Source organism: Lissotriton helveticus, chromosome 1_2 (genome assembly GCF_964261635.1).
Source record: "Lissotriton helveticus chromosome 1_2, aLisHel1.1, whole genome shotgun sequence".
Taxonomy (NCBI): domain Eukaryota; kingdom Metazoa; phylum Chordata; class Amphibia; order Caudata; family Salamandridae; genus Lissotriton; species Lissotriton helveticus.
Window position 1 is genome coordinate 349,875,357 of NC_136058.1, and position 13,864 is coordinate 349,889,220.

The 13,864-nt window shown below is 47.2% G+C and overlaps 1 protein-coding gene across 1 annotated transcript in view; it reads left to right on the plus strand.

Annotated features, from left to right (window-relative positions):
* Positions 1–13,579, plus strand: part of LOC144803687 (uncharacterized) — a 381,476-nt gene extending 367,897 nt beyond the window's left edge. The window contains exon 19 of the mRNA XM_078671874.1: positions 8,133–13,579. Within this exon, the coding sequence (XP_078528000.1) occupies positions 8,133–9,185 (1,053 nt within the window). The 3' untranslated portion in view covers positions 9,186–13,579. The remainder of the gene's footprint in view (positions 1–8,132) is intronic.
* The last annotated feature ends 285 nt before the right edge of the window (positions 13,580–13,864 follow it).

A 13,864-nucleotide genomic window follows, 5' to 3' on the forward strand; every position in this document is an offset into this window, starting at 1 on the left:
AAATCTGTTATGTAAGGGGGTGAGCCTGTTTCCGGGGTTAAAAAAATTTAAGTTCAATATAGAAGTATGAATAAACCGTTCCTCCCAGGTGTGAGTGACATGCCAGTGTACGCCTACCCCAACGTTAATCTGACACATTGATTTTAAATATTTAAGCATCTGTCCTTCTGCCATATGATATGGGTACATTTTGTTGTATTTGTTATTTCAGATACCCTGTGTCCACACATACTTTTCTCTGTCGAGGTCCTGAGGAAGGTGGTACAAGTCCACCGAAACGCGCGTCGACCTGGCGTGGAACCACATAAAAATATCTGTGTTTCCTTAAACCACAGAAGAAAAGAGACTGTTTGGGATGATTATGAATGTGTGCCTAGTATGTGAGCTTGGTTGTATGTGTAGGTGTGTGAGTTACCAGGTATCTTTTGTGTATTTTATGTAAAAATTTGTGTCATTTGTAATTGATTGAAGTCTTCTTATTATCATAAATGTACTTACTAATGAATTTACAATGAAACATATTTATTTCTATGAAAAAGTCTAAAAAAAAGTTTTTTGATACAAAAAAATGAATAAATTACTGGAAAGTTAATTGAAGTAAGTCTTTGTCATATCTTGAAGGACAATTATTGTTGAAAAATGAGAACTATGTCATAAATTGCAAAGTATTTAGACCACAAGGGAAGTTTAGCTTGTTGGACTTCAAGAAAGTGCCACTCCTGGAAGAGGAGAAAGTGTCGGTGGGAATCTAAATGTTAATACTTGAAGACGTGTACCTGAAAAAAGAGGGGACAGAGTCTATGTTTGTCAGGAGTGACCAGGCGACCTGGAAGACAAATGCCCTCCGATGTCTGGTGCTTCAGGAAAGATGACGGTGACTTTGACTCTGCAAAATATCCTGTCTTATGCAAGTTCAAGTTCAAGTTCAGTAATTTGTATAGCGCGCTACTCACCCAGAGGGTCTCAAGGCGCTTGAGTGAGGGTGGGTGCATTATTTATTGAATAGCCAGGTTTTTAGCTGCTTTCTGAAGGAGGGGTGGTTCTGTGTGAGGCGGAGGTGAGTGGGGAGAGAATTCCAGGTCTTGGCCGCTAAGTAGGAGAAGGATCTTCCTCCCATGGTGGATCTATTGATGCGCGGGATTGTGGCGAGGGCTTGACTGGATGAACGTAGTTGGCGGGTGGGTGTGTAGAATGATAGTCGTTTGTTGAGGCATTCGGGTCCTAGGTCGTAAAGGGCCTTGTGTGCGTGGGTGAGGAGACGGAACGTTATTCTCTTGTTGACGGGAAGCCAGTGGGGATCTTTAAGATGACCGGAAATGTGAGCTTGACGGGGGATGTCCAGTATGAGTCTGGCTGAGGCGTTTTGGATGCGTTGGAGTTTTTTTTGTAGTTTGGCTGTGGTTCTGGCGTAGAGGGTGTTTCCATAATCTAGACGGCTAGTGACTAGTGCGTGGGTGACTGTCTTTCTTGTTTCGGTGGGGATCCAGCGGAAGATTTTTTTGAGCATGCGTAGGATGTTGAAGCATGATGATGAGACGGTGTTGACTTGTCTGGTCATCGATAGGGAGGAGTCTAGGATGAAGCCCAGGTTACGTGCGTGGTCTGTAGGTATGGGTGCTGTGCCCAGAGCCGGTGGCCACCATGAGTCGTCCCATGCAGAGGGGGATGATCCTAAGATGAGGACTTCAGTTTTGTCCGAGTTTAGTTTTAAACGACTGTTCTTCATCCATTCGGCTACTTCTTTCATTCCTTCGTGTAGATTGCTTTTGGCGGTGTCAGGGTCTTTGGTGAGGGAGAGGATCAGCTGGGTGTCGTCAGCGTAGGAGATGATGTTGAGGTTGTGTTGGCGCGCGAAGGATACGAGGGGGCTCATGTACACGTTGAAGAGGGTGGGACTGAGTGATGATCCTTGTGGTACGCCGCAGATGACTTCGGTTGCCTCTGATTTGAATGGGGGGAGGCGGACTCTCTGGGTTCTTCCGGTGAGGAACGAGATGATCCAGTCCAAAGCTTTTCCTTGTATTCCGACGTTGCTTAGGCGTTGAATGAGGGTGCTATGACAGACTGTGTCGAAGGCGGCGGAGAGGTCATGTAGGATGAGGGCAACTGTTTCTCCGTTGTCCAGTAGCGTTCGGATGTCGTCTGTAGCAGCGATGAGGGCGGTTTCGGTGCTGTGTTTGGCTCGGAAGCCGGACTGTGAGGGGTCGAGGGAATTGTTGGATTCAAGGAAGGCGGCGAGCTGACTGTTGACGGCTTTCTCGATGACTTTGGCCGGGAAGGGGAGGAGTGAGATGGGGCGGTAGTTCTTAAGTTCAGAGGGGTCCGCTGTGGGTTTCTTCAGAAGGGCGCTGAGTTCGGCATGTTTCCAGCTTTCTGGGACGGTAGCGGAGTTGAGGGAGCAGTTGATGACATCGCAAAGATGGGGTGCGATGATGGAGTCTGCTTTGTTGAAAATGTGGTTTGGGCATGGGTCGGTTGGCGATCCTGAGTGGATGGAGTTCATCAGGAGGATGGTGTCTTCAGTCGTGATTGGGTTCCAGGCGCAAAGGTTGTGAGAGTGCTGTTTTGGTTCGGAGGTGGGTGGAGTGGGTTGTTTTTCGGACAGGTTTCCAAAGCTGTTATGAATGTCGGCGATTTTGTTGTGGAAGAAAGAAGATAGGGAGTTGCAGAGGTCTTGGGAGGGAGTGATGTCGTTGGTGCCGGCGGTGGGGTTGGTCAATTCTCTCACGATGTTGAATAATTCTTTGCTGTTGTGGGTGTTGTTGTCGAGTCGATCCTTGAATGCTGATTTCTTGGTGGAACGAATCAATTGGTGGTGTTTGCGGGTGGCGTCCTTGAAGGTGGTCAGGTTGTCAGTGGTTGGGTTTTTTCTCCAGGTTTTCTCAAGGGTACGACATAACTTCTTGGATTTCTTACGATTATCGTTGAACCAGGGGGCCTTTTTTCTACCTTGTTTGATCTGGTGGTTTTTCAAGGGTGCTAATTTGTCAGCGCTGTGGGTGATCCATTGTGTGAGTTTGGTGGCAGCTTGGTTTGGGTCCGATGATATGGCGGGGGGTTTTGGTTTAGCGATGTGAAGAGTTGGTCGGTGGTGATTTTGTTCCAGTTTCTTCGAGGAATAGGTTGTGGTGGGATGTGGGTCGTGGTCTTTTTGTAGCTGAAATGAACGCAGCTGTGGTCCGTCCAATGGAGAGCCGTGGTGTGATCAAAGGAGATGTGTTTGCTGGAGGTGAAGATAGGGTCGAGTGTGTGTCCGGCAAGGTGGGTGGGGGTGTCAACAAGTTGTTTGAGTCCGAGATTGGCCATGTTGTCCAGAAGGGTGGTGGTGTTATTGTCGTTATTCTTTTCCAGGTGGAAGTTGAGGTCTCCCAGTAAAATGTAGTTCTCGGAGGTGAGGGCATGCGGGCTGATGAAATCAGTGATGTCTTCATTAAATTGTGTGCGGGTTCCTGGTGGTCTGTAGATGAGGGTGCCTCTAAGTGTGGTCCTGGGGTCGGTGTGGATCTGAAAGTGAAGGTGTTCGGCGGTCGTGAGGTTATCGTCTGAGCTTGTTGTGATTCGGATGGTGTTCTTATGGGCGATGGCGATGCCTCCTCCTGTTTGGTTGGTGCGGTCTTTTCGGATGATCTTGTAAGCGTCCGGGATGGCTAAGGCGATGTCGGGCGCTGATAAGGCGTTCATCCAAGTTTCTGTAAGGAAGGCGACGTCCGGCGATGTAGTGTCGAGAAGGTCCCAGAGTTCAGTGGCGTGTTTGTGGACCGAGCAGGTGTTCAGCAGGATGCACTTTAGGTGGTTAGGGGGAGGAGGATTTGGTGTGGGTCCTGATGCAGACTAACTTGCATGAGTGGCATGCGAATGGTCCATGGGTGTGTCCTGGGATAGCTACGCAGCATTGTGGGTTGCGTCCGGGGTTGAGGGCAAGGAGAGTAGCGGCGTCATATGTTACGCGCGTGGGGTGGATATTGCGAGGGCCAGGGGGTCTGGCGCTGGGCGCGGTCCAGGCGCGGACGGGCGTAGACGGGCTTACCTTTGGCACATCTTCGGCGCGCATGGGGCGCGACCGCTGCGCGTGAACGCTGCGCGCAAAGACATCTGTCATCTGTGGATGGGGGAGGGGCGAGGGAGGAGCAGCTGGGAGGCGGGGGGCGGGGTCGAGAGCCGGGCAGGGAGGCACGAAAACAAACAAGAAAATGGATGGCTGCGAGCCAAAAGCGATCGAGGATTGGGGCACAAACAATCAAAACGCTCACAAATAGGCAATGGCGCCGGCACAATCAGGCACAATGCATTAAGCTAGGCAAAGGCAGCACTGCACAGCACAATGGCATAGAAAGCGTACTCTCGCAGTATAGCGCTTTGAATACAGATTACATGAGCAGTCAAGCACTGTTAATTGCGTCAGCAATGCGATCTAGCAGGTAATATTAAGGCAGTCAGGCGCTACGATACCGATCAGCAGGGAGCTGGGAGCAGCGTGAGGAGCGGCCGCTTCTGAACAGATCAGGACGGTACAGTGTTCAATGAAAGTTCATCATAAAGTTGGAGCACACAGCAAAGATGAGTAATGTCTCATAAGGGCCTTTATTTGTCTTTTTATTCAAACAAACGTCCAGCCAACACGTGTTTCATCATATGGGGAATTTTTGGGGGTTTCAGTGTGTTTTTGCCTCACCTTTCGCACCACATGGTTCATTGGTCAAGCATATAATATGCTAACTTCACAGGCGACAAATTTTTCGGTACAACTAACACCCAAAAAACATAAGTTCTCTGCACCTGCACAGACCAGACAATGTTGAGGACAAGCTGGAGCCGGATAAGAGCTGTCCCATGAAGGATGTAGAATGCTGAGGGGTCGGTGTCTGGCGGGAGCACCAACAAGCCTTGGCAAATGCAACCCACACAGGAAGTCAAGAAGGTGCACGGTTGGGACCAGCAAGGTCCAGGGTACTCACCACAAGCAGGGGAGTCAGGGAAGACCCCAAGCAATCCGTGGAGCCCAAAAGGAAAAAAGCTGACCATCAAATGGACCCACATGCAGAGGAGTAGTTAGTGGACCATGAGCAGTTCACCAAAAAAGCAGACTTCGCTGCCCACGGGGAGATGAGGCTGAAAATATTTGTGGAAGAGGTTGCTGGAGGTTGGAGCTACTTGGAGCCCAATGCACTTGTCACAAAGTTGCCAACAAGCATTTGCAGTTGCAAATGTATATGGTGCACAGGGGTTCCGTTAATGCAGCCCTATGAGGGATTGTGTCCTCAAACTCTGTGAAAGAGCAGCTCAGGCCTCAAGGGACATAGGTAACCAACACCTGTGTTGCTGAACCCTTCGGAGTCCCTAGGAGCTCTGGCTCAGCAGACCGGTCAGCAGTGTTGAGGTGCCTACAAATGCATGGAAGTGGCTCCTTCACTTCAAGGGAAATTCCTTCACTTGTCTTTGATGCTCCACAGGTCTTGCACGGACCCTGTATGGTGCACAGGCAAAAACAATGCAGCAGTCTGAAAAGGGAGACAAAGTCAGGCCCAAGCAAAGTCCAGAGTGCCCAGACGGTAGAAGTGCAGTGATTTCAGTTCTGAATCTTATCCCACGACAAATCTAGCGACCAACACTCAGGTACGCCCTTAAGTGCCCTAGGGAAAGAATTGGGAGTATTCAGGGGACCCTCCCAGGGGAGGGTGTGAACAGTGGGGAGGTTACTCCCATGTTTGTGGTCCAGATTCGCGCCAGAGCAGGAGCCAATGGCTCCCAGAACTGATTGGAACTGGACTATGCACAGGGACACCAAATGTGCCCCTCGTGGAGACTTTTAGGCGCTGGTAAGTGCACCCACCCGGTCTTAATACACTAAATTCTGTCTGGGAGGTGATCATACCTCCCTGTGGCTGGATGCCTATTGTTCTGCCTTCCTCTGCTGGAGCTTGGCTGAGCAGCAGGAGGGCAGATATGTGTCTCTGGCCGGCAGCAACCATTTTATGCTGTCCTGGACTAGAAGGTTGGCACACTGAGAGCCCAACGTAGGGCTCTTCCAGTGCTTGGAATCATACTCCCACACTGTTTATGGTGTGGGGATATAATTCCAACATGTTTGATACCAAACATGATAAGATTTGTTGCAGTCGTTTTTGAGATAGTCATCGCGTAATTACCCTGTGCCCCTCTACATAATATAAGGCTGCTTTACTCACAACCCGGGAGAATGTACTCCGTAGGTTGCAGGGGTGTCCTGCTCATGCAGGGGCACCCTCTCACATAGAACCACGCTCCCTGCCTTCAGGATTGCACAAGCCTGCTATGGGGGGTGACTTATAGGTCTTACGTGCAGTGACCCTTAGATACAGTAAACCTATTTCTTTAGGAAGTGGTGCTTGCACCAACCTACACAGATAGCAATGGAAGACCTGAAGTTCCATTTTGCATGGTCTCCCATGGGTGGCATAATGCATGCTTCAGGCCATAGGAGACCTCTGGGGTACCTATGCCCTGGGCACCTTAGTACCATATACTAGGGACTGATAAGGGTACCCCAGTATACAATCTGGAGTGTACCTAAGTTGTGAACAAACCAAATAAGGGAGAAAATAGATATAGACTGGGGACCTGATTAGCAGGATACCAGTCAGGCTCGTCAAAAACAGCATCACATCAAGCAAAAAGTGGGGATAACTGTAAGAAGCAGATCCTACTTTCCTACAAAGGGGAAAAGGAATCCCCTTTAGGTGGTCAGCTGTTGGTTCACATCTAATGGGGAAAAATCCTTCACTGATATATAGAACAAAAGGGGGCTTCAGAGGTAGCATGTTCTCTTGACAGTGTCCTCCTCACTACTGCTATGGATGGACTCTCAAGGCAGCGTGATGCCTGTAAAGTGCAAATCCTCTTACTAACTGTATCCATGCAGCTCTTCTCGCGGTGCGTGTCTGACCAACTGACTGCTGAGCTGAAATGAGGAAGTGGCAGCCACCTTCACTAAGATATGAGGTATCCGGAGTGATCAAATGATAGTTCTGATGTCAACCCTAAAAAAAGAACATAATGCACCACAATAGATTGACTGTTGAGTCCACTGGTTAGAAAAATATGGGGTGATCCAGAAAATGTGGTACAGGGTAGGATAGCTTAGCTTCAGCAACACATGGTGTGGAATTTTGTCCCAAAATGGAACAACCACCAAGGGTCTGTCACACTTGTCATTTGTGCTGGAAACCTACTAGCTGGTCAGCAATGGTGAAATCAGGAGGGTTGATAGCCATGGCGCTTTCAACCCTACATTTCCAAAGGCTTAAAGTGGATAGATATGCTATCACTTAGGGCCAAATTCCCAAAACATAATAATGTATTTCTGTAATGTTTAATTCTACATTTGGAAAGTACTGATAGGGTGTATTGGAAAGCCTTAATATTCTAAGAGTTATCCTGGGCAACTTACCGTCACAGTTCCCAGTAGCAGGTCTGGAATGTTTTCATGAATGTATACCTTCCCTGGTACTGTTAATTTATGACCTATTTCTGCTACATGTTATTTTATTTGCCTCGCCGTGTGTTGTTCGTATTTTCCTTGTACTCAAGTATTTTCAATAAAAAAAAATGAATGTATACCTGCCAAATGCAGACGTAATTTTGAAAGTGTAAATGTTGCAGCTCAAGTGCAGTTTTTCTCTACTGAGAAAAGGTTTGCCAGTGCACTAACTCCTTACCCTACATTCTTGGTAATTATGTGGTTGGGGAATAGGGATCTCTCCCTATCACAACTTCTGTCCTGGGTAGAAGACTTTATGCTAAATATAAATTGACCTGCTAGAATGCAGTGCCTACCTACGAAGTTGCAGGTTTGTTCATCTACGGCGTGCTGATGTAATATTTGATATGAGTATATTTCTTTGCAGGTGTAAATTCATGTTTCCTGGTATTAAAGTTGAAGCTCTGCTCAAAAGAGATCAGGGAACCTCACCCACTCCCCCCCGAGAAGCCACCCTGACTCCCAGGCCCCCTATGTAGAGCACTGGAAAGCATTACTAATGATACAAATGAACAATGTTAAAGTATGAGAGAGAGGAAACAATGTAGTACTCTAACAAAATATCTACTTAATTACACTAACTCTGGGAATTTGACTATTTTTATTCACCCTTTAGATGCGGCGGATGCACCAGAGCGTGCCTTACTTTGAAAAAGAACTTCTGGAACAGTATCCCAAGTTGATCGATCAAGGTCAGTGGCTGGAGAAGGCCTTCAAGGCCGACAGTAAGGCTACAAAAAAGTCCAGTGACTTTTTTACAGTATTCAAAGAACAATTTGGAAAAGAAATCAATAACTCGACCCCGATCGCTGTTCATGAAATATTGGCAGATCGTGGGCGTTCAGTGGGGTATGTGACATGGCCAGGGATCCCATCAAAACACCCATCTGCCACCTGCTTTGTGCTAAAAGGTGAATTTATCATCACCAATCATCATGTGATCCAGAAAATAGTAGGTGTGGGCAACACCAAGGAAGAAATGTGGTCGCAAACGATTAGGGAACGTGTCAAGATTCATTTTGTACACACACATGGTGTCCCTGATGAGAGGGACGGTGGCTGGTTTTCTGTTAAAACCTTGACAAAATGTTATGACCGCGATCTGGATTACGCCATCCTGCAGTTGGAAAAGGAAGAAGGAATTCCACCTGGGCTAGCAGCAACCATTCCTAGCAATATACCCAACGACCTCATCTATATCATTGGCCACCCAGATGGTGGCGTCAAGGCAACTGACACCTGCAAAATCATCTCCTACCCTGCTGAGGTGTTTGAAATGAGACTTAAGGAAGGGACCAGCCTCCTCTGCCATCCAGCCAACTGTGCAGGCGTCTTTCCTCAAGAAGTGTGTGATTGCTTCCATTCAATGAGTCAACGTTATTGTGAAACAGCAGGTAAAAGTTGTAAAGAACTTAAGCGAGAAGACAAGCTGGCGTATGACACCTCCTTCTTCTGGGGTTCTTCCGGTTCTCCAGTATTCTCTAGTATGGGGGGTCTCATAGCCTTGCACACTTGTGGATATACAGCAAAATTTCAATGGAGGCCAAAACACCTCCTAGAATTTGGGACCTTCATGTCTGCAATTCGCTCACACGTTGAGACAACAGACAAGGAATTGTATGAGAAATTGTTTTGCGAAGAAAAAGACGTTATGATGCAGGTTGGCTAACACTTGACTAACAGGAGGTGTTACTGTAATCACTTCACCCAAATGCTTTTGGCTTTGTCCCTGTTATTCATAAAGAATCACTTTTCATTCAGCGCCAAAAGACATGTAATAAAGCAGTGCTACATTTGTTAAAAAATAAGTGCAAAAGTCCAATGGTTTTCTTAGAAGCCTGCACAAGCACCTGCAGAAAAGCCCTCCTAGTTTTGATTCACCCTTTTGCCGCTTTCTTCCTCCACCGTAGGCTTACATTGTTTATCTCAGCCTAGTCTTCTATGCACCCCACGCCTTTCTTATTCCACCACACTTCAGTCCCTGTCACTTTATTTCATTAATAGCAAGGCTGCCTACTCTTCCCTCCACCTCATTCCTCTTTCGTCCTCCACGCTACATTTTTTGTCTCATCTTTTTCAGGTTCTTTTTCATTCCCCAATATCACTTCGTCATTGGTGTCTTGTCTTTTTCTTCCTCCATCCTTCTTTTATTTATTTATTTTCCTCTCTTGCTCTTAGTCAAAGTTTGATGATGAAAAAGAAGTCCTGCTGCTTATAAATCCGGGCTGGTGCATAAAACCTGCACCCACCAGTACAAATTAAGCACGGCATTAAGACAAGGACACTTTGGGTTTCTTCTTAGAACTAGCATAGTAGTGTTTTTCCATCTTTTAATTACTATTATAATTTTATGTATTTGTGTTGTTTTTATCCTCTGATTGAGACTCTTTCAGAAGCTTCAATTATTTTGCCTTCACCACTGGTTAACTGCCTGTAGAAAACAGAAGTCTGATTTTTGAAAGGTTTTACTAAGATATTTCAATTCACATGGTGCGTGTAGTGCAGAATGGCTAGCTTAACCCACAACGCCATTTGTGTTCATTTCCACAATGCATGTTTGCGCTTTATGTGTTGTAATATTACCTGTGACGAAATATGTCCCCCCTCAGAGAGTGGGCTTAGCTTGGTGGTGATGCCTTGCATTGTTGGTGAACACCTACAGATTTGAGAGTGTAGCTAGTCACAAGTTTCAAGACTGGCCATCGGTAGAGTTTTACGCCTATCAAAGCTAAAGACCTCTGGGTCAACAGTTGGAATTGGATGGAAACACCCCAAAAATTGTAGGGAATACAGAAGAAAGGAGTTTCTCAATGGGGTAACACATCGATTCCATTGGATAAGATAGAAAAAAGTTAGCATGGAGAAAATCACTTTTGCTAGGTATTTAAACCTGCGTAAGTGTAGATGATGGCCATTTACGTACGTGTTAGCACTTACTAAATGCGTATCCCAGGAAAAGCTGTAACTGCCACCCCTTTTCTCCTGGAATTTTTTAGGGAATTCCCAAAAATTCACACATATTTCTCAAACTATATAAGTAAACTTTGTTAGTAAGTAAATCATTGTTGGGAGGTTTGTAGCCCTTGGAATCTCTCCAGTAAGTGACTCCTTATTTGAAACCAGTCGTAGAGGTCCTTGCCAAATTAATATCTTGCCACTGTCAGGTGTGGAGGAGAATTTGCAGCCCTTTTCAATGTTTAGCGAGAACTTGTTTTTAATTACGCAGTTGAGAACTCAGCTGTGCATATTTAAATACAGACAGCCACAAGCACAAACCCTATTGCTTCACAATAGACATCGGAAGACAATGACATTGGTGGGGGAATGATGGGTGAGTTGAGCTTCTAATGTGACGTTCGAAATCTTTCAGGCACAGAAGGAAGCTCGAAATGTTGAAAATCGGTGGTCATCTCTGTAGATTGCCTTGTTTTCTGTGTTATAGTCGTCTTTCTTCCTCCACCAACACAAGTAGCTTGGACCAAACAAGACTCACCTTTTCCTGAACACATTAGCAAACAGAAGGCCGCTTTCATTGGCGCAAGAGTTAGGATGCTGGCTTGACCCATTAGCTACATGCCAAATCTTTAAATATTCAATTTATGGCAATGAATAAGTGAATTAAAAATAATATACTAATATTTTTCAGTTTGCAGTAAGCTCAAACTATTATCTTGAAGAATTCACCTATTTTAAGCGATTACTTTAGATTACTAAAATAAAAGTGAATAGCAGTTTTACCAGCCTACTCACAACTATACTGATTGACAACACAGAGCCACACTGATTGGTTTAAACGCAGAATTATTGGCGACTCTTTCAACCAATTAGAATCAGTCTCTCTGTTAGAACCATTCTGTTTGGTTTCTAGCAGCCAAATACAAAAGCTGCAAATCACGATGTGGGAGTATTCAAACACAGGAGTTTTCTGTGTTCTGGCGTGAAATCATTGCCCGACTTCTCACCTCAGTCCGCCACCTGCTAGGAGGTGGCCCATGGGGCAACTTTCATTGATGGACAATGTCTCTGCGTGCTACCCCCAGTGCCAGATCAGGAAATACATTGCCTACTTTTCACTCAGGGCACCCTTGTAAAGGGCTAATAGGCACATTTCTGCTATATATAAATGCTCAAGTATTAGGGTGTGCTCCAGATGCCTCACGACATACAACCAGAACTGTGCAATGATGAGGCATCCTGAAACCATGTGTTGGAAATCTGTGTCCGTTTGTGCACACCTAGGGCACCTCAAATCCTCAGTTTGCAGCATAATATTGAGCCGATGAGGAGTGAGGTACGTGCAAATGTATCACTGTAGTGTGTTGGCTTTGCTCCACACAAGGGTGACACAAAGCGTAAATGAGATTTAGCAAGCCTCACAAGCCCATCTTGGGTGGCCCTGAAGAGCTTGATAAACCTAGCGTAACGCAAGGCAGCACAAATCACTGCCTTGCGTTACTCTGTGGCAGGGAGACATGCTATGTGTGGGGTGTGGGTATTCCCCGCTCATCCACCTATGGATTCTGACATATTCCTGGTTTTACCGAACATTGGAGGACCTGGGAATGTGTCAGAATTGTATGCCTCCCCAGAACGAGGAGAAATATCTTTATTTGTCCTTGTTGTTTCCTCTTTCTATGTGAGCTCCATTCTTCAGTATGCTTAGAAAGAGGAAAATGTATCTGAGGAAATTTTTTTGCCGGAAGGTCTCCCTTCTTGCACACAAATAATACTGCCTGCAACGCACACACACTTGCAACAAAGCGTAAGGGAGCCTGCGTTGGCACTAGGCAGTCAAAAGTGCGCCAGTGCTAGGAAAGGACAGGAATGTGCCGTATAATGGTAAAAAAGGTGCATTCCTTCCCTTTTCCTTTCATGCAGTACAGCAAGGGGGCTTACTGCGTTCTGAGCATTTTTGATAAATGTGGCCCTGTGTGTATTTAAATCTAGTATTATGCTTGGAGGAATAGGTGCACTCAAGAACATGGGTCCATTCCTTACCATGGAAGGGCCTACCTATAGTGCCTTACCACCTACTTCTCAGAGTCAACAATGCCGTCCATCCTCATGCAGTGCTACTGCAAACAGGTATACAAAATCTTCAATTTACATCAAAATGAATGTTAAGATCCAAACATAGTTTTGTTTCTGACAGGGGATCCATCAAACATACATAACATTGAATACCTTGTCTACTTGGCTTCCCTGCATTCTGGATCCAGATTTTAACAGTACGCATGGTCAGCAAACTGTATACTGGGGACTTACAGCCATTGACCTGGGCTTTGCGAGGGGAGCCGAGGAGCACTGAGGAGCACCGCAGCCTTCCTGCGCCATCCTTATTGCTGGCACCAGCCTTCCCGTTTGCCTGGCGTCTGCCGCTTCTGCCGCTCGACATCGCGGCGGACCGGGGACTAAATCCCCCAGCGGCCCTCACTAAAGGAAGTCGCGCACGCCCCGTCCCGCCCCCGGAGGTGCTCTTATACCAGCGAGAGCCCCGGGGCAGCGGGGGACTTCCAGCCATTGACCTGGGCTTTGCGAGGGGAGCCGAGGAGCACCGCAGCCTTCCGGCGCCATCCATATTGCCCGCACCAGCCTTCCTGTTTGTCTGGCGTCTGCCGCTTCTGCCGCTCGACATCGAGGCGGACCGGGGACTACATCCCCCAGCGGCCCTCGCTAAAGGAAGTCGCGCACGCCCTGTCCCGTCCCCGGAGGTGCTCTTATACCAGCGAGAGCCCCGGGGGAGCAGGGGACTTACAGCCATTGACCTGGGCTTTGCGAGGGGAGCCGAGGAGCATCGCAGCCTTCCCGCGCCAATCTTATTGTCCGCACCAGCCTTCCTGTTTGCCTGGCGTCTGCTGCTTCTGCCGCTCGACATCTCGGCGGACCGGGGACTACATCCCCCTGCGGCCCTCACTAAAGGAAGTCGCTCACGGCCTGTCCCGCCCCCTGGAGGTGCTCTTATACCAGCGAGTGCCCCCGCGTAGCGGGACACGCGCAGGACTGCGCCGGGCTAAGGACGGGCCGTCTGGCCATCCGGGGCCGGACGAGGCTGGGCTGGGCCCCCCCTCCAACCAGTGAAATTTAGAACCATCGGTCCATTTGAAGGTACTGTGCAAATACTGTTGGGGCGAGTGCATGGAGTAGCTGACCATAGAGGGCTACAGGGTCACCATTTATAGCAAGACCAGTGTGTCAGTGGAATACAATGGGCAAGAGGAAAGTGATGGAGGGGGGAGGAACTGCAGTAAATATAATAAAAAAAGGGAAAAAAGCAAAAAAATCCCAGCATGCTGCATCCAATTGTGTTCTATCTAGTATTGAATTCATCGTTGAGGACTGTGAAAATAT